Source organism: Aspergillus eucalypticola (assembly GCF_003184535.1).
Source record: "Aspergillus eucalypticola CBS 122712 chromosome Unknown BO83scaffold_16, whole genome shotgun sequence".
In the NCBI taxonomy this organism is placed as follows: domain Eukaryota; kingdom Fungi; phylum Ascomycota; class Eurotiomycetes; order Eurotiales; family Aspergillaceae; genus Aspergillus; species Aspergillus eucalypticola.
Genome location: NW_020290290.1, coordinates 516,413 through 536,037, shown reverse-complemented (window position 1 = coordinate 536,037; position 19,625 = coordinate 516,413). Strand labels below are relative to the sequence as shown.

General features: G+C 50.3%; 7 protein-coding genes across 7 annotated transcripts; 3 read left to right on the top strand and 4 right to left on the bottom strand.

Annotated features, from left to right (window-relative positions):
* Nucleotides 1-1,744: 1,744 nt before the first annotated feature.
* Nucleotides 1,745-4,998, bottom strand: BO83DRAFT_340333 (alpha-L-rhamnosidase; the record flags this gene model as incomplete). Its single annotated transcript, XM_025528577.1, has 1 exon — nucleotides 1,745-4,998. The coding sequence occupies one exon, from the start codon at nucleotides 4,996-4,998 to the stop codon at nucleotides 2,230-2,232; it is 2,769 nt and encodes a 922-aa protein (XP_025387043.1). The 3' UTR covers nucleotides 1,745-2,229.
* An 872-nt stretch (nucleotides 4,999-5,870) lies between these two features.
* Nucleotides 5,871-6,644, bottom strand: BO83DRAFT_389911 (uncharacterized protein; the record flags this gene model as incomplete). Its single annotated transcript, XM_025532828.1, has 1 exon — nucleotides 5,871-6,644. The coding sequence occupies one exon, from the start codon at nucleotides 6,642-6,644 to the stop codon at nucleotides 5,871-5,873; it is 774 nt and encodes a 257-aa protein (XP_025387042.1).
* Nucleotides 6,645-7,190: 546 nt separating this feature from the next.
* BO83DRAFT_58897 (uncharacterized protein) lies at nucleotides 7,191-8,034 on the top strand. The gene has a single exon (XM_025537456.1). It carries the CDS (start codon nucleotides 7,316-7,318, stop codon nucleotides 7,781-7,783), a length of 468 nt encoding a protein of 155 aa, XP_025387041.1. The 5' UTR covers nucleotides 7,191-7,315; the 3' UTR covers nucleotides 7,784-8,034.
* A 1,490-nt stretch (nucleotides 8,035-9,524) lies between these two features.
* BO83DRAFT_363270 (cysteine-rich PDZ-binding protein) lies at nucleotides 9,525-10,435 on the top strand. The gene is made up of 3 exons (XM_025529562.1): nucleotides 9,525-9,881; nucleotides 9,969-10,092; nucleotides 10,172-10,435. The coding sequence occupies exons 1-3, from the start codon at nucleotides 9,681-9,683 to the stop codon at nucleotides 10,255-10,257; spliced, it is 411 nt and encodes a 136-aa protein (XP_025387040.1). The 5' UTR covers nucleotides 9,525-9,680; the 3' UTR covers nucleotides 10,258-10,435.
* BO83DRAFT_409105 (mitochondrial 54S ribosomal mL46 domain-containing protein) lies at nucleotides 10,337-14,391 on the bottom strand. The gene is made up of 7 exons (XM_025534106.1): nucleotides 13,865-14,391; nucleotides 13,718-13,810; nucleotides 13,437-13,663; nucleotides 12,742-13,387; nucleotides 12,251-12,697; nucleotides 10,933-11,600; nucleotides 10,337-10,866 (listed from the first exon to the last, which is right to left on the bottom strand). The coding sequence occupies exons 1-7, from the start codon at nucleotides 14,097-14,099 to the stop codon at nucleotides 10,573-10,575; spliced, it is 2,610 nt and encodes an 869-aa protein (XP_025387039.1). The 5' UTR covers nucleotides 14,100-14,391; the 3' UTR covers nucleotides 10,337-10,572.
* A 380-nt stretch (nucleotides 14,392-14,771) lies between these two features.
* pex26 lies at nucleotides 14,772-16,149 on the top strand (the record flags this gene model as incomplete). Its single annotated transcript, XM_025533356.1, has 2 exons — nucleotides 14,772-15,223; nucleotides 15,285-16,149. The coding sequence occupies 2 exons, from the start codon at nucleotides 14,772-14,774 to the stop codon at nucleotides 16,147-16,149; spliced, it is 1,317 nt and encodes a 438-aa protein (XP_025387038.1).
* Nucleotides 16,150-16,332: 183 nt separating this feature from the next.
* Nucleotides 16,333-17,722, bottom strand: BO83DRAFT_315303 (uncharacterized protein; the record flags this gene model as incomplete). Its single annotated transcript, XM_025527618.1, has 2 exons — nucleotides 16,333-16,903; nucleotides 16,971-17,722. The coding sequence occupies 2 exons, from the start codon at nucleotides 17,720-17,722 to the stop codon at nucleotides 16,333-16,335; spliced, it is 1,323 nt and encodes a 440-aa protein (XP_025387037.1).
* Nucleotides 17,723-19,625: the final 1,903 nt, after the last annotated feature.

The following is a 19,625-nucleotide window of genomic DNA, read 5'->3' as shown; positions in this document are numbered from 1 at the left end:
ATGTAGTTGGGAACAGGATTTTTCTCTGCTGCAGTTATCTTCTCTTGTTCTTTCTTTCTGCGACTGATTTTCCCCTATGATGTTCAGCGGAACGTTGGAACCAAAAGAAAAACAAAAAAGGAAAAGAAGAAACGAAAATCCCTGATGGAGCGAGTGACTGACTGACTGGCCCGGCACAGTGGAGAACTCTCTCAGTAGAAATTAAACTAGGCTGAATTAGTGGCACCACCGGCACCTCCACCCGCAGCTCGCCGAAAAGGAAAAAAAAAAGACCTTTACTTTTTCGCAGGGCAACTCGGCACCGGCGGGAAAGCGTCCCGAACTAGAAGACTGGGAAAAAAAAGTCCATCAATATCAACAACAACAAAATACCCAGTACTAGCAGTATTTACTTCGCTCGTTTCTGGTTAAGCCACCTTTACCAATTCACCAATTATTGAAGGAGGAACTATACTAAAGTACCTCAAATCTGATCTAAACCTGATAGTCACTTGGGGAATAGATGGAGAGACAGATAGATCCGATCGCATCGAATCCCGCTGCACAGCATATGTAGGTCAATAAGTACCAGTCCAGTCCAGTCCAGTCCAGTCCCCATTTGTTTTGCACTTACATTTTCGCCTCCGCAATTCCCGGTGTTATGCTTTAGTCGCTGCATAACAAGAAGAAATCATCATCATCAGCATCATCATACTTTTCCGGGTCGGAGGGTTGCTGTGTTGGCAAAAGCGAAACCCGCAGTTCCTTCAGGTCAGGTGTATGATCTTCTCGTCCAGTAGAAGATAAGTATGTTGTAGTGCCCTGCAAGTTCAAGTTTCATTGCACCTACGAATAAGAAATCATATCGATAATTTCCTAAACCACCATTCGGTGGAAGGGAAACGAACTGATCTGAACAACAGCATAACTAACTAAGTTAATAATGAATCCAATGAGTCATAAAACCAACATTTCTCCTTTTTCCTATTTCATCCTGTCGCTTCCTCCCTCCCCTATTGACCTCTCTCTCTCTCTCCCCCATCCACTATCTATCCATAGTACTCCGTATATGCATCTACTCCATCAAATAGACTCGTATTTCTCAGTCCCTCCCCCTATCCAATAACCAACCCCCGCCTCGACTAAACCAGCCAGACAAATTTCGATTCCATTATAAATCGCAGTGGAGACCAAGTATCCCCTTCCGCCCAAATCCAGCCTTGAAACCAGAAACCAGATCACGGCAATTGCCAACTGAGTCATGACTGACTGGGCAACATAAAAAACAAAACATCTGCCGTCGTCATTTCTGACATTCTGACGTAGTTGGGTAACTTTTTTTCTTCCTGCATAGAAATTAAGTATAGAGGTGATAATAAACAGTTCAACAGCGAGTAAGAAAAGTGTGTAGTCAAGTCCGTAAACTCTATTTCGTTTTTTTACTATCTCTCTAATGCTTCCTTCCCCCAATCAGATCCATGATTGGTTGGGGTTTTCTCGGAGTCCGCTTGCCTCGTTCACATATCTGCGAGGAGCTCGAGCCTCGGGCAGCGAATCGAAGATGCCTTAGCGGCGCGGGATCGTCACATGGATCCTAGCAGTAATACTCAAGCCGAGATTTCTACTATGTAGTAGATGCTTCTTTGTATGTGGATTAGTTTCTAGGCTGTTGGATCAATAGGTAAAAATAAACAAACAATCAGAATAGTAGTTCACAGTACCCACTATGATGGTCATAGTATCATCTGAATGCCTATGAGATAATGTTACCTAGGACTCTGCAGATGGAGGTATTGTGTACTGTCAGTTGTCGGTATTATATCATTCTGTCTAACGGCCGAGTCGGATCTGGTCGGTTTAGTCTTCTCTTTCATCATGACCTTTGACTGACACACTGGGGTCTGAATGGTCCCAATACGATACACTCATATCTCCCTCTCTCTCTCTCTCTCCAGTGAATACTAACCCCACCGAAGTGCTTTGCTGCAAGTGATGCGGCTTTGGTGAGAACATCACGTGAGAGCTTTTACACACTGGTTACTTACTGAACATGCATCAGCTCTCACCACTACTCCTCCTTTGACATATAGGACTTTGCTGTTCACGTAACTAGCATTATATATTATACCCTCCATTATATCAAAACCTAGTTAGTGCCTAGTAGTCAGGTATACCACGTCTATCTTTCACTTGGGGTGCCTGCCTTCATTGTGTTTAGGAGGTCGAGATGTTCTAGATAGTAGAGGAAATTCAGGCAATATCCTCCGGTTCAGGTTTACGCATAATCGGAATCAGAGGCTTCGGTGGCCAGTCCCTAGTGTAGTCCTTCCACTCGAAGGTCGCTAAGAACTTGTGACGCCCCGAACCTACCCAAAAGCCTCCGTCTTCACGAGAACCAACGGGCTGTGATAACGTCTCCCGAGTCGGCAAGATCACGCGCGCACGAGAGTTGGGCGGTATCAACAGGTCCATGTGGAAGCGGTCTGCATCAGTCTCGATCGACCACCGGCATTCTAGTCGCCCATAAGGAGTGTCATACATGGCTTCGGCAGAGTGAATTGTAGGCCCAGGTGTCGGGGCTACCTGACTGTGTTTCCAACCTGGAGCCAGAGGGCTGACGCCGGCCACGGTGGAGTGCAGCCAATTTATGATCGAGCCCAGGGCGTAGTGGTTGAAGCTGGTCATTTCGCCAGGGTTGATGGACCCGTCGGGGAGCATGCTGTCCCACCTCTCCCACATGGTCGTCGCTCCCATGGTGATGGGGTACATCCACGATGGGCGAGACTTCTCTAGCAACATCCGGTAGGCGATCTGGGGATGTCCGCTCTTGGTGAGAGCATGCGTGATGATTGGAGTGCCCGCGAACCCGGTGGCGACGCGAAACTTGGCGAGCCGGACGAGGTGGACGAGACGTGATGCTGCAGCTTGCGCTGCTTCAAGGGTGGAGTGAAGGTCGTACACGATGGCAAGGCTAAGCGCCGTTTGGGTATCGGCGACTAGTAACCCAGTCGCCGTTATATACTTGGCCTGGAACCTCGCCTTGAGTCGATTATAGTCCGCCTTAAACCGTGCGGCATCCTGGCTCTGGCCGAGGACCTGGCTGATTTCGGACATCACCGAGGTGATGTGCACGAGATAGGCATCAGCAACGAGGGTTCCGCTGGTGCGTGCATCCCCTGGTTCCTCGGGCGGCGCTGTTGGGTCTAACCAGTCTCCCAGTTGCCAAAGCTCAGGGTCCCAGAGTCCATCTGAGCCGCGACGGATGCCGCGATCGATCCAGGCGAGCATGCTTTCATATTGACGGCGGAGAATTTCACTGTCCCCATACGACCGGTAGAGGGCCCAGGGCGTTAGGATCACCACATCGTCCCATACAGCCTGCGGCGTATGCGGCCACAGGGTCTCACTAATGATATTGGGGACTGTAAATGGAGGCACGCAGCCATCTTTCTCCCTCAGCTGCTCGGCCGCGACATCTTGCAGCCAGTCGCTCAGCATGCCAGCAGTATTGTAGAGGAAGTTGGCCGATGGGCAGAAAATCTGAATATCCCCGGTCCAGCCAAGGCGTTCATCCCTCTGGGGACAGTCTGTAGGAATGGACAGGAAATTCCCACGCATACTCCACCAGGCATTGGTGTGGAGTTGATTGACCATAGGGTGCGAGCAGGAAAACCATCCGCTGCGGGTCATATCAGTGTGCATCACACGCGCCTTGATGTTGAGGAGCAGTGATCCATCGCTTTCTTCATCCCAACCATTGACCTGGACGAATCGAAATCCGTGGAATGTATACTGAGGCGACCAATCTACCAGCTCTGTACCATTTAGAATGACTTCGTCGGTGCACTTGGCATGTCGCAGGGGTCGAACCCCGAGCTCGCCATTCTCAAGCACTTCGGCGTGGATGAAGGAAACGCGAGAGCCCGAGGGCTTGTTCAACGAGCGCACGCGAAGTCGACCGACCAGGTTCTGGCCGAAGTTGATGACGGTGGCACCGGATGGGGTCATCTGGACGGAGACTGGAGATATCTCCTCGGTGATACGGACTGGAGGAGCGTTCGGTGCCACCAAGGCCGCGGTTGGGAAGTCAAGTTCCCGGACGGCCACCCAGCGAGAGGCCTGGTCAAGGCGCGAGGAGTTCCAGGTCGGATTCTCTTCACGGGTATCGTAAACCTCGCCGTCATAGAGCTCACTCCGGATGATGGCACTGGGAGTACATGTCCAGGTGCTATCAGTACACATGGAGAATCGGTCTCCCTTAGGTCCAAGTTGGATCTCCAGCTGGGCCAACACGGCCAGTCGATCCCCATACAGCTGTCTTCGCCCACCAAGGAAGCCGAGACGAGTGGCGTACCAGCCCTCTGCAACCTCTACCGCAAGGACATTAGGGCCTTCAGCATTCAGGAAAGGCGCGATGTCGAACACTTGATAGTTCAAGCGATGGCGATAACTGGTCCACCCGGGGGCCAGGCACTGATCCCCCACCCGATGCCTGTTGACGAAGGCGCGGTATACTCCAAAGCTGGTGATATAGAGTCGGGCTTTGTCGATGGTACTCGCTGCAGGAAGTTGGAATTCCTTCCGGAACCGCACCGGCCGCAATGGATTATCTGGCTGTGGATGTTCGGGGCTGGCAATAGGTCGGGCTACCCAGTCAGCGCGGTCGAGTAGTCCACACTCAATGGTCCGCCAGGGAGACCAAGCGGTAGCACAGTCACCCTGCTGCTCCTCGCCGGCGCTGCACCCGTATGCCCGAACACGGACCTGTGCGATTTCCCGGGATTGTAGTGGGCCACTGGGCCAAGGGACCAGCACCGATGCATTGCTGTTCACATGGTAGGTTTCCTCTCGAGATCCGGGACGAACAACTTCCACTTCGTAGGCCGTCTGCTCCCAGTCGCGAGGACTACTGTCGGTGGTGAGCAATCGCCATGACAGACGCGGAGTCGCAGTTCCAATGCCGAACCCAGTTGAGTGTTGCTCAACTGTAGGGGTTTCAATCAAGATCTGGCTGGTCATGGCCGGGGAAGATGAAAGGAGGAAAGTGAAACAAAAAGTGACTGAAGAAAGCATAGAAATATATATGTGTGATGCATGCATGCCAACAAACCGCAAGTAGTCGCCTCTCGCGCATCATTCCCACGAAACCCCGAAGGGCTCGGAGTAACCCCGCATACTGTGTCAACCTCACCCCAGCACTAAACAGGAATCTTGAGGTTTTATTGTCTTCTTCCGAAGCATGTGGGAATTATCATAGAGTAGTATGGTAATTGTCCTTGCGAAACTGATTCCTGACGCTCCCCGCAAATGGATTGCTATGATGATATCTGTATCCAGGAAGTATAACAGACAATACTGGTAGGAGAAGAGGAGAGAATCCATAACTTTAGGCGAGCATAGTTTAGTTGAGTCACATGACTAGCATGTGTTGCTTTCTCTGAAAAATACTACAGAGTACTTGGTGTAGTAGGATTACAATAGTAGGAAGGGCGGGTCTAGATCTTATGATCTTCGTCTCCTTAGCTCAGCTCTCAGGGCGAGGCAGTCTCCTGGTTCTCGAGTAGTCATACGTGAAATTTAAACCGTTGTATAAAGTGGATCGACTTGCTCTGCTTCGTGGGTATACCTAAGTATGAAAGAAAATACCATATTACCTCTTCATTAAATCGATAAGTGTTGAACAGCCAAACTCAACCGATGCTCATGTCTCAGCAATCGCTCCAACCATAACATAAACCCATGTTCGCTATCTCCCGCAATGCACCAGGCTCCTGAACCTAACCAGCCCAAAAGTCCAAAGAGAAAGAAAGCTCATCGACTCATAAGCGTTCAATGGTCGCTCGTAGCTGGAACCAAAGCAATGCTGCTAAGACGAGATAAGACAGAAAAAATTACAATATCTCCAGATCCTCGAACTCGACCACCAACCCTTCGTTCGCTGATGCCGCCGCCGATCCGGCCACCCCGGGACCATTGGCCATCGCCCACATCGTCCCGGTGCGAGGCAGACTATGCGGGCGACTGGCATAGACGCCCACGTGGACGAACTTGTCTTCTACCCCGTAGAAGAACCATGTTACTTCCCGCAGCTTCTTCCACGTGCTGCTCACGGCCGCCGGGCTCGCTGCATATGGCACCGCTGATGGATCCTGGTACCATATCCAGAGCGAAAGTCCGACTCGTTCCATTTTGATCCGTAACGAATGCATGGCCGATGGACCGCGATCGGGGATCGACAGTGGTGAGAGACACCAGTCCGCGCCGTCGGAGGTTGCGCTTACCGACGATGCGTTCATCGTGCCCGAACTGAACTCCATCCCGGCCTTGACCCATTTACAGGGTCGTAACGGTTGAGGGTACCCAGGGCGGCCCGATCGTGGAGTACTGTCTGACGAGAATGATTGCGGCGCAGCTCCGGCAAAGATCACCAGACCACCCTGGTCCCATTCCATTTCCCAGTCGGCCGTGACAGTGACCTCGGCAATTACAAATGGGCTCCGCAAGGATGTAAACACGATAGGAGCCGTTGCAGTATCCCGGTCCGGTGGCTTACGCCAAAGGTCCGTATTTGGGCCGGCGGTGAGGGTGAAGTATTCCATGCATGGCGGTAGCGAAAATGTCGAGGGCAGATTCAGCGCCGTAAAAGACGAACTGCTGGGGGGCATTTTCCTTATCTCCTCTCGATTCCTTCGACCACTGGAGTAACCACTAAAAGACGTTCCCCTGGTTCGTTGCGCGAATCTTCCGTGCTACCGTGATGACACTAAGTAGGCGAGTCACTCAAGGGCCCTCTTATCCTTACTTTAGGTTTGCACTTAGAACTTTGGGCGGACAGCTCGTGGGAGGGTAATGAGCGATGCCCGCTGAGGTGGAGGGATGGAAGATGAAAGAGAAAAGAAGCGTGCGGTGTGGGCAAGATTCAGTTCCGATTCCACCTTGAAGCAAGGGATTCCCGACCTCTTGACGACGTGCTCAACGTCAACCTGCCGTTCTGGGGCCTTCGAAAAAGAAAGGTGAAGGCAGGGAAAAGGAGTCGGTAATCAATAAGCTAGTAGCAAACCAAGCCTGGTCCGGGCGCCCAAGTAGTGTCTGGGGGGAAAAGCAAAAACACAAATGATTGAAAACCGCTAGACTATGTCAGGGTCAGTTGAAAAGAGTCCTTAAGAGAAAAGGAGATGCCCCGAGGGGGGTTGGTAAGGCGAGGATGGGAGACGTACAGTTAGCTGGCTGTGCGCTGAGACACGCACGAACAGTACCAGAACAATAACTTATAGCCAGTCCAACGCGACTGGCGGTGATCTGACAACATCCCAGCTAAAGAAACCAGCCCGTGGCGATGCCACCTGAAGGGCCGCTTTATAGAAGAGTCAGGTCAGGGAACCAGCGAGCTGGCCCCAGGGTGATGGTCTGGGCAGAAAGAGCGATGTCCAACCAGACGAACCATGGCGCTGGAACAGGCGATCATTGCTCGACAGTATCCAGGAACCTGGGTAGCACGGCGACCCGTGCTTGCATCTTCCTTCCTTTCTTTGCTTTTCTGTGCCGTTCTCTTCTGGTTGCCCTGCGCTTTTCGCTTTTTCCTTATTTACTTTTCTTCTTTACTTTCCCCTGCCTGGTGCATGGCGAAGAGTTCCCGTCTTTGCAGGTTTGCTATTCCAGTCTGGGCTCTGGAACTCGCCGTCCAATGCAGACCAGTTCAGGAGTGGCGGGTCATCCTGCAGCTTTGGGAGACAAACAGCTTTTTGGGGAGAACCACGCAAGTCTGAGTTGTGGGAGGGAGGGTCGCCTTGTTCAGGGCAGCTGAATGTCCAGCTCCCATCTGCACGTAAATTTCAAGAGCCCAAGCGGGTCGGGGATTGGCTGTCAGAATTGGAGGGGGAGGATGTCGTGGAAGAGCTGAAGCCGAAGTGGAGGGAAAGTTGGGTTGTGCGAACGAGAAGGATTTAAGACGGGCAATTTGTTGCCACATCCACTCGGAGGCCACGATGGTCAGCAAACCACCGCTCATCTTATCTACTTGCTTTCTCTTCTTCCCGTCTTCCATGGCCAGTCAGCCGTGATTCTATTTTGGCCTGCTTACTGCCGTCCGGGAGGCATACGCATGTGGCCTTTTCGGGTTGCGGATGGTTGTGCACACCATCGCGCCCGTACCTCGAAACATTGGTCATGAATCAAAAGGGCTGCATCGCTGTCGCCTAATGCACCATCCTATGTATGAACGTCCCCGAGGCCTGAAGAAATGCGGCCAGATATTAAATGGTTAATATGCTTACCTGCAGGTGCAGGGTGTTCTTGGTTTCCGAAGGCAGCACACCGTCATTGGCCTTATTCGGGGCTAAGGCATGGTGACTTGGAGAATACCCGTCGAACTATGACTTGTCACGATCCGAGGCGCCTGGGCGAAAAAGGCGTGATCCTCTTGACGAGGCTGTTAGCTTTTTGTCTATACCCTCTTTGAAGGCTAGCTTTATAAACCCACCTGCCACTCTTTGGGCGACAGTCGGTGTTGGCAGGCGCCCAACTTGATGATAAAAGCGCTAGACCTCCGCCCTGTCTGGCACTTGATACTGCTCTGGAGTGTGGAGGGATTATGCTGTCTGCACTTGATCCTTCGCACCCGGTGAGCTTTTCTGAGAAACCAAGGGCATATCCCAGTTATACAGATCGATCGGTATTGCAATGTGCTTGTGATTACTAACGTGCTTTTTCCAGCCGATGAAACTAAAGCCGGACGGCATTTCATACCGGCCGGATTTCAATATGGACTTCGGATGTTCTGTCTATTCTCGCCTAATTTCTGGATTATAATAACTAGCAAGTAGGCATATCGACGACTTGTCGCTGCGCCTCTTCACCCTTGATGTGTTACTAATGGTCAAGGACATCTGGAGCTATACTAAGATCAAAGCAGACATTTTAGATGTATAGGCATCTCTTGTACACTTGGCAAATTTTGCCTATTCTTCTGAAGCACTCCGTATACATTCAACTGCAGCGACATTCCAAATGCAACATGGAATCACAATGTTCCGGACTGATATATGCACGGATCGGCGGGATGTGTGAGGATATAACATGGGTCCAACACTTTTTGTGACTGATTCAAGCCAGACTGCAGCACACCCTGCAGAGAACCTTGTACTATTTAACCGTGGACAACTAGTACAGTGCTGCTCGTTGGAGTACTCTGATGATCATCTCGACTAATACATCTGACACTACTGACACTGCTACCGGATATCATATGACAGTACATATTAATATTGTATTGACCAGCTGAGAGTAGGGGATCCTACCCAACCAAACCAATTACATTACATAGCAACATTTTCGATGACTTCCCACAACAAGTAAAGATGTTTTCAAAACCAAAATAATGAACCGACGAAACCAACATCCACCCACCGTAACTATCCAATGTAGATATGTATACCCCCAACCCAACTACGGCACCCCACACCCCACCACCACGCAAAACCCGGGTGCAGTTTAGTTTAGCATTACCAACCAAGCAACTGGCGTCATCATCCCTCCAATACTCTCCACCCACCAATCCATCCAATACTACTTCCTATCCCGACATACTCCCTCCCATCATATCTTTCACCACCTTCCACCAACTCAACATATAACGGCTCATACTCATTTCATTCTTTCCCCCGCCCCCACCAAAGTAATAAAAAGAACCAAGGCAAGAGAAAATGGTCTGCGCCAAATGCCAGAAGAAACTCAAACAAACGGAGCTCGCCACTCCCGGCGTGAAACGCAAAACAGAAATGTACTATGGCTCACCAGCCACAACGCTCGGTGGTAGTAGCAGCAGCAGTAGCAGTGGTGCTGGTGCTGGAGCTGCTGGAGGGAAAGCCAAATCTAGTACGTTGGGGACTACGGGGATTGGGAAGGTATTCTTCTTCTTCTTATTATTATTACTACTACTACTGTTACTACTATATGACGCTATGATGATAGTTATGCTAATGAAATGCCAGAGCAAACTCCTCAGCTCCAAAGCCAAGAACCCCTACGCGGCGTATGCTTCCTCCTGTGAGGTTTGCAAAACCAAAACGGAGCAGGGGAGGAAGTATTGTCAGCGGTGTGCGTATCAGAAGAATGGTTCGTTTTCTTTCCTATTTACTTTCAGTTATTGTTACTAGTTCATATGGCTGGGGGATTACGAGCTAACGCTGTGTAGCGTGTCCGATGTGTGGGAAGGGGTTGACGGGGAGTTCGTCGAAGAATCAGCCTGCGATTACGGGGCAGAAGTTCAACTTGAAGTAGTCATCAGTTTTTTCTTTTCTGCATTTAAGATACCTACTTATTGTCTTTTGCCACTATAACTGGGAAGAATTCTGCATGGCGTTCGGTTGATTCGGGATAGTCTTAGGAACAAGAAAGGTCTTTATTGCAAATAGAAAGCGAAAAGAGAACAATAAAAGCTAGTTATACATGACCGACGAGATGATATATGCAAGACTCAGACCTGCTGTACTACCGACCAAGGGCAACATCCCCTCGGGGAAAGAAACAAGTCCGCACAACGATAACTATCCATATCCATACACTACTACTCCATCACACCTAAGGAACACCGGCTTACCGATCGGCCAGCATGTTCTTGACGCTGGCGTAGTACTGCGGCTTCACAAACTTCGAAATCTCGTCCTTCGACAGCCACTTGAAGTCGGTCAGGTTCTGGGCGTTTCCGGAAAGATCGGCCTGGCCGGCCATGATACGCGACTTCATGAAGAAGACCTTCTCGCCTGCGGGGCCGGTTGCCAGCTTGCTCGGGTTGCGGAAGTTGTAGACGTAGTGGCCCACGGGGTGGTAGCCGACCATCCAGGTGTTCATGTTGACACCGGCGGCTTGCTCGAGGGTACGTTCGGCGGCCTGTTTTCAAATAGCGTTAGCGCTGCTGCCACTGCTGATGCACTGAGCAGAGTCAGCAGAACTTACCTGACGGAGAGTCTCTTCAGCCACGATGGGAGAGCTGGGGAACGTCCAGAAACCATCCTTGGACTGCACAAGGAGATAAAGAGTCCTCTGCAGTGCCCGGTTGAGGCTTCTCTGATCGTTCTTCTGGTCCGCCTCCGTCACCCGGGGGAAGGGTCTCGGGATCTCTTCCTTCTTGCTAGTATCCTGGGAAGTGGCATTGACCGTCGACTCCGCATCCTGCACAAGCATCTCCACCTGGTGGGCCGGGTCCGACTCTACGGCTCCAACGAGGAGTTCATCGTTCCATGCCTCCTTCGAGTACGGGTTGTACTTGCCGATGTCGCGTGCGGGGGTCTGACGCTCGCGGATCTTGCGCTTCCAGTCCTCGTCGGCGGGCGTTCCACGCTTGAAGTAGAAGTATTTCGTGAAAGGTAGCTGGAGACGCTCGTTCAATCGCTTCTGGTAGAAATAGTACGCCTTCTCGAAATCGGTAAGATCGCGGGTGATTTGAGGGGGACGGGAGAGGACCACGCCGGCCTTGATGGTATGGGTGGGCTTCACGACGGGGAAGGCTGATGCGGCGGTGGAGGAAGTTTCTGCGGAAGCCTGTGTAGAGGCCGTGGCGTAACTGCGGCGGACAAGCGTCTCTTGACAGCTTCTGCACACTCTAGGATCGGAGATCGCAGGCCCTGGAGCAGTCAGTACGGATATGCATTGGTTTTGATAATTTCAGATCGGCAAGCACGTACGCAAAAGCGACGCTACGCGCCTGGCACCATTGGACCCTGACGACATCTCCAAATGTGTTGGTTATATGCTGGGGTACTTGTCAACAGGTCCGGAGGCCGACGATATAGCGAGAAAAGTTGGCGGTCACCTGCGAGGGAGCGTCGGGACGGAGCTAGGCCCGACCGGGCTAGTATGTCATGTGACCCATCATTCCGCGTGGTTTAAAAGTTCTGCAGTGCGGCCCATTTCTGTTCTTTTCTTCTCTACGGCACCTTTCCTTATCATCACTGCGTTGAGTAACCACGACCAGTCGATCATTTTCCGGTGCTCAGAGCGGTTTTTGCGGCCATTTTTCGCTAGCGGTACCTTCTCAAATCAAGGCGTACTGTTAGATAGACGCTGCATACATTCATTCATACGGCTTCTCCTATGGAGACTGTAGCTGTTGCTATTTAATCATGCAAACTAGGTATTCTGGTATCTAGGAGCTACTTTTATCGTATTCATGGAGTGTAGTGAGTGGTCAACGCTCATTAGGCGAGTCCTAATGCAGTGTGTAGACTGGCTTTCAAGAGGGCTTAGCCAATGTGGCATACTCTCTCATTTGTACCAAAGACGCGCAGTTTGTTTCCATAAATGTCCCAGAATTGCGCGCCTAAGCGTGGAATCAATCGGCCCTCGTCGGCTTTCTTCTGTGTCTCAGGAGAGTCGTGAGGTGTTAGGGATATTCTGGTTACCTCGCCAGCGTCCTTGCTGCCGTTGTCTTGGACGACTTTTTCAACTTCGATAGAGCCGAACATAATACGGACGTTGTTCGACTTGGGACCTCTAGGTAGGACGACAGTAGCCTCGAAGTCGCCGATGACCTGTTTCGTGGGCTCCTTGGACTTTCCACTGGGTTGAGGCGTCTCTGGAACTGTTGGCGGAATTCCAGAAGTTCCCCTGTCTCGGAGCTGGGCAGAAAGTTTTATGAAGACCTGGGCAGTGAGCAAACTATCAAAGCCGGCTTCGTGATCAATTGCCCGCGTATTGTACTTGGTAAACTGAGGGTGTATACCTGATCGACATTAGTGAGGAACGACAACATAGCCATTGACCTACTTATTGCTGGTGTTGGCTGTGCAGCGAGGCTGTCATTAATTTCCTGCAGGGAAGACCTGGGGTTAATGGAGCCACAGTTGTGTGTAGCCATATACTTTGTATCCATCAACACCGGGAACATCTTGTGAGCCATGGCTTGGAAATCCTCCACGCGGTCCGGGAGAGGCCCAAAGAAGCACCGACAAAAGTAAATCAGGTCCGTGAAGAGGTTGTGGCCCACGAGAATAGGTCTATTCTTCTGCAAACGCTGCTTCACCCTCCGCGAGAAGTCCTGAAGGGAACTTTGGGGGTTCTCCTTCGAAGACGACATCAAATTAATGAAGCAGAAAGGCTCGAGGTTGGTCAGATCGCCCCCAGCTAGCGCCTCCGCGATCCATCTGAAGCCAGTCTGTTTCCAGATCCTTTCTTGTACCCATTTCACCCTCTGATTGCGAACGGCCTTCTCGCGCTGTTCGTCGTAGTCGATTATCTGTATAAATCCCGGCCTACTGACAGTCACCAAATTCGGATACTCCACTTCGATGAGCTGATGGACAAGCCTCTTCTGAAACCTATTGAGGTCTGTTGGCATGGATTTGGGGTGATTGGGTGGAGCTGGCCCATTAATAGGCCGAGGTGGCGGGATATTAAGGTAATTCTCCCGGGCCTGCTATCACGGTCAGAAAAGCAGTACTAGATGTGACCGAATCTATTACTTTACCAAGCGCCAGCCAATCATCTACAAGACGGCGAGCATCCTTTAGAAAGGCTATAGACTCATGCTCATGGTCTGCGACATCCAGGGAGCTGCGTGCTGTCGTGCGTTCATTCCTCTGCATGACTCTGGCCATTATTCGACTTTCCTCATCTCTCGACAAGTAGGTGACGCCATTCTTGTACAGGTCTTCCATGCTAAACTTGTTTTCCAGGAGGAACTCGACGGCTAAGTAGATCGTATTAGGTTAACGGGATGCGGGCAGCTTTGAAACGAGCATACCACTGCTTTGGAAGGAACAATTTCGGTCTAGATCCAGCTTCCGGTCGATGATTGGGCTCAAGTATAGATTATACGGCTTCAAGGTGTACGTTTCTGTGATTGCGCTATTAACACATCAACCTGGAGTGGTGGACATGTGTGTCTAACCTGTCTCCGGATCCTCATGGCAGATAGTCAAGCCAACTTGTAGTATTTGGTATTGATCAGCAGAATTCTTGACTTCTTCATAGCGCTCTTGCAAGGTGCTTCTGCTCTTGGGAGAAGGTCCAAGGCCTTTGGCGATGCCAGAGAATTCAAAGTCTATAGATACGAAACAACAGGATGCCAGGTCATCCAATACTCTGGGCAGGTGGTAGAAGAATGTTTGGGCGGATATATCCATGGTTTTCGGCAGTTCAACGATGCAGTAGCACCGTGCAAAGGAGAGTCAGTTATATATAAACTTGAACAGTGGAAGTTAAGGCAGATACAAGGGATGCGTATCTGGCTATTGTGTTAATAGTTAGGTGAATCAGGACGGAGTAGTAGATAGTGGATCAGCCTAAACAAAGAATACAGAGAGATCCGTAGTCAAAAGCTTGTCATAAAAGTCGGAAGATTCTAGACCCGGTTGCATTGCAATACCAGAGAAGAAACAGCCGAGATACAAGCAACGTATTCCAGCAAGATTCATGAATGGATTGAATGATGGAGAGGGGAAGATCGTCACTGGATTCACGCGACTGGAGCTGTGCCTGGAGGCCTCAGGCGCGGAGAGTCTATTTTGGGGAATTTCCGACAGCGGCGTCCCGTGACATCAGACCCCAGACTCTCGGCCAGCGAAACGCATGAGCCGAGGTGATGCTGAAACTCCTCCAGTCCAAGCATTGTTCTTAGCCCAACTTAGTGTCACGCTGTTCCCTCTACCGTCCCAACCACCCAGAGCTCCAATTCTATCGCACCCATTTATCCCTCGTGCAGTTTCTGTCTTTATTGATAGCCGCGCACGTTCCATTCGATTTCCCTTCTTTGATTCCTCTTTCCGATCCGTCGCATTTTCCGCTGGCGGTGAACAATGGCCGACGATGCTTCCTACATGTCAGCGTCCCAGTCGCAACTCCTCTCCTCGTCCACATCCTCATTGTCTCCCTCCAAGCTTTGCTCAAAAACATACAAGAAGGCATCAAACCTCTTCCTGACACTACGGTTACAAGAAGCACTTTCGGCCCTTGAGCCTGCGATTACAGTGGTCAGGGGAGCCGACGAGCCGTTCGTCAATGGCGATGATTCCGTCGCGCCCGTTGCTTCGGCTGGGCCGACCTGGCGGATTAAAGTGTGGAACCTGTACATTACACTCTTGAGCCAAATCATCGAATTGGGACCTGAAGAAGGCAAGAAGCTGTTTGGGCAGAAAGAATGGAAGGCCATCTCGACCACTGTTCGCGATGGTGAGATCTGGGAGACCGTTGTACGGACGGGGTATAGAGGCTTGGAGGGTTCGGTGGATGCAGAAGTCGTACATAACCTGTCAGTCATCACGTCGGATTTCCGACTACTTTCCATTACTGACAATAGTCTTTTACCGCAGAGCAACTCTCCTGTTGAAACACTCGCCTTCACAGAAACTCAATCAACAACGGCTCGAAACATACCTATCGTCTTACGGACAACCCAATCTGGATATATCAGACCATTTGACTAGTGGCTCATCTACACCGCGGGCAAATGGTGGTACGGATACCCCGAAAGACCTGGCTGCTAGGGTGAAGATAATCGAGCTATTCACCCTACATGTTCTTCCCGCAAACGAAGAGTGGGAGTATGCGCAGGAATTCATCAACTTAAGTGAAGTTCTCGATGAGGACCGGAAGGAGTTATTTCTGCAGACGCTAGAAGGCCTGAAAGAAGAGAAACAGCAAGGGGAGCTGCGCGCCGCTGCCCTCCAGCGGGAGAAGGATGCTGAGCTAGAGAGACAAGCGCGAGAGGAAGAACGCCGCAGGGTAGAGGAAGCCGAGGCTGCTGAACGTGCGCAGAAAGGACATGGACGCAGCGGTAGTGAGGTGGATTACGGGATAGAGAAGACCTATCCCAATGGCAGCATTAAGGGCAAAGGGAGGTTCGCAGAGAAGCAATCCAGCAAACCAGGTACCTCCGCGGGTCGGACGGCCTTTTCACCACCTGGTTCCAAGAATATCAAAAAGACCGAGAAGCCCGAGGCGCGGGCCAAACAATCACGCGCAATGATCAACGTGGTGCGCAATATCCTGAAATATGTCAGCAAGAGCATCGCAGGCAACCCACTATCATTCGCGCGGACGCTTTTGTTCATGCTCGGCATCATAGCCGCATTAAGCCGACAAGATGTGCGGGAGCGCATCCGGAGGATAACAGGTTCCGGTTGGCAGAAACTCAAGGGGACTGTCGGGATGGGAGTGAAAGTGAGCTACATTTGATGAGCAATAAATTCCGCACTCTTTTCCTTGTCTATATGCCTTTCTCGATATCAAACGCCAGGGACCTGTCATTTCCCCTTGCCGGACTGCGTGATTGGGGCACGCGGGTTGCCTTGATGTTATATACGATTCCATTTCTATGTAAACTCTATGTGCTGAATGCTTGTCTATGCTTTATTACTATTATTTATTACCTTCCTGGGACAAACCCACACCCGCCCCTTTGCTCTGATTTTCCAGATCCGTCCCGCACGCAGCTTCAGACACTGGACAGTCCATCTTCTCCCCATTCTCATTTGCATTTCCCTCTCCATCACACTCCACATCACTCACACTGGCACTCTTCCTTTCAACCCGCCGATGCCACCACTTGAACATATGCACAAAGAAATGCGCCACGCAAATCTGCTCCGTGGTATATAGCAGCACAGGCACAGACGTCTTCGACTTGATATACAGACTCAGCGGGCCCCACATGGCATAGAGCAGCGGAATGCCCAGCGCAGTACTCTTCGCCGGACCACAGAAGCACACGGCAATAGTCTCCTGAGGATTCATCTGCTGGAAGGGATAGATTGTCCTCCCCTTCACCGTAAACGACACACCAGAGATAATCCTCGGCGGGCGAGAACAATAAAAGCAAACAGCCGTAAGGAACATATACAACGCAATATTGAACAGAACCACGAAGACAATACTCGAAGCGGAAAGTGTTTGGAGCGCACCCGTCGCGAAACAAGAAGAGAAGGTAGACCTACACATCACCAGTTAGCCAACCATTACTGTCTCGAGATTAATGCGTGTCAAGCCAATCAACTTACCAGACCAACAGAAGCAAGCACGCAGTGCTAATCTTCGCAATGCGATACTTGGCCAGCACCTTGCCCACAATATCCGGCCAAACCCAGCGAATCAACTGACCCACCACCAACGGCAACAACACCGCCAGACCCAACTGCTTGAACACATCGCGATACATATCGGAGAGATCCCCATCCCCGGATCTCCATACATCAAATTCCTCCGACTTCGGCAGCAAAGTCACCGTCCAGCCAGCGGTAATAAACGGGCCCAGGAAATTAGCAATAATGACCTCCACCAGCGCAGCGGCATCGTCACCGCCCGCCGAGCGAGTCATGACAACATTCGAAGCAATAGTGGTAGGAATGCAAGCCAGGAAAATATACCCAGCCAGCAGAGCGCGATCGATATGTTCATCTGGGTCACCGGCCAAGATAATATGCACAATAGCGAGGATGAAAGCCGGGATAACGAGGAACGAAAGACCCTGAACAAGAACATGCAGTCGCCAGTTAAGAAGGTGGATAATGAGCTTTTCTCGAGGCACACTGAGCCCGGAGATCAGGAAAATGAGGGCCATCGCGCCATAGAGAATGCTATACTCGGAGCGGATGATGCCGCCGCTCTTGGCGACATTGGGGAAATAGTAGGCCAAGACGCAGACGGCTCCGATGCCGATGAGGAGCCATTGGTGGAGGATGAAGAGGGCGATGGTCTTGAGGGTTCGTGTTATGCCCCTGGTGGATGTGGGGTCATGGTTGGATATGGACATTGCTGCTGCTGCTGCTCAGCTCATACGGGATAAATGCCGATAATAGGGAATTTTCATATCTTGGCTTCAACGTTAGAAAAGCGATCCCAAATCTCCAAAAGAATAAACCAAATCAAGAATCCCACATATCAACATTGTCGCGTGGTGGAATGTTGAAAAAAGAAGGGTAAAAAAAAGAACACTCGGTTCATGTCCGAGCTGGGGGGGCTGATAAACTGATAGGCTGAACGATTGTCCATTTTACCGGTTGCTTGATGCGATCCGGGGTTTGGACCACAATCAATAGCGCGGTGCAGCGTAACCTATAGAATAGATTTAAAAAGGTATGAAAGTATTCATTTAGTATTTATACAGTTATTAGCGATAATGAGGAAACACGACATCTGAACCAGCGAAATCGATCCATCCTGAAGGGCCCTCGAATCATAGTGGGGTTTTCCCATAGGCTTATTAGGATTAAAGATACCGGTTCATCCTTGGCATCGGTTTTGTTGTCGGTCACGCCACTATTCGTCTACACCAACAGATCTATAGAGAATGTTTATAGTATGATGAGTCTCTTATAGTTGCTATTGGGGTATATTACCGATAGAATTACTAGTAACTTATACCTCAGGGTCTATCCAGATAAGGCTGCATATTACTATGTCCCGCACTCTTACATAGTCTCAAGTCCAAGACTCAGATCGGAGAAGATTGGATTTCAGGTCCTGACACGTAGTATATACTACTAGTAGTACATGAAGTGTACCACTATGCGACTAAGTCCTTCCTACTCCGACACTGCACGTACATGTCTCTCCGATGGACAAACCCACACCACCATTAACAGACATAAGATATGGCCATGGCTGGAATCACATAACAAGACAGGAAAGAACATGATAGGGACTATACAGGAAGACCCTCCGCACTACTTAGGGTAAATAGAGCGATGAATCATCGAAACAGCAGAGATCATATGCTAGGTTAGTTAACTAAAACTAATAACAATCTACTGACTAACCGTCCAGTTATACTTTGACATGTGAAGATCTGGGGGAGCGATCGCTTTCCCTTGTTTATAGTATTTTTATCTTATCGGTTAATCCCCTCTTTCTCTTTATCTTTTTTTTTTTTTATTTTTGACCGTTTATTTTCGTCTGTTTTGGGACATGCCTATACCAAGGAATACATATCTCCTCGCAGTTCGAAGATTCTTATGGTCTTCTTCCATAAGTTAAATTCTCTTAATAATCTTGTTGTGTATGCTCGGAAGAATGACCTCCGAGGGGCGTGGGTAAATCATGAACCGTGGGGTAAACCTTCAGGAGAGGGGAACATGCCTAACCCCGTGACTTGCAAAAAAGGAAGCAACGAAAAGGTAACATACTAGCTGGAAAGGGGAAAATCCCTGAGGGTCACAAGATGAGAGACATAGTTCTTTCTTTTGTTTTTCCTTTTATCATATTCAGACTGTAATTAACTATCCATCCCACATAGGATGAACATTTCCTTGCTATTAACAACTGTCGGCACTGACGGACGGAGAAAAGACCTCGGCTGAAGAACGACCCCAGGCTTGGCCCGGAATTACCCGTGGAAATTATAGGACTGGTGCACCAACTTCCTATCCCCCACACTTTAGGGTCACGGTCTTGTCTCGGGGGTAAAGGAAGCCATGTCACAAGCTAAGGCTTTCTATGTAAGTGAGTAGGTAGCTACTGCTGCTTACGACTGGCAGATGACGACGATATGCTCGAAACCAAGCCATTAGGGAACTCTCCAGCATGTGAAGAGTCCGGTCTTACCTGACATTTGGGAACCATGATCTCTGGTTCCGGCTTACCATTGGCACTCTGAGTTCACTTTTGGCCACGCCACCTTTGGGCCACAAGGACTGGAAGTGCCAATCTGCGCGCCG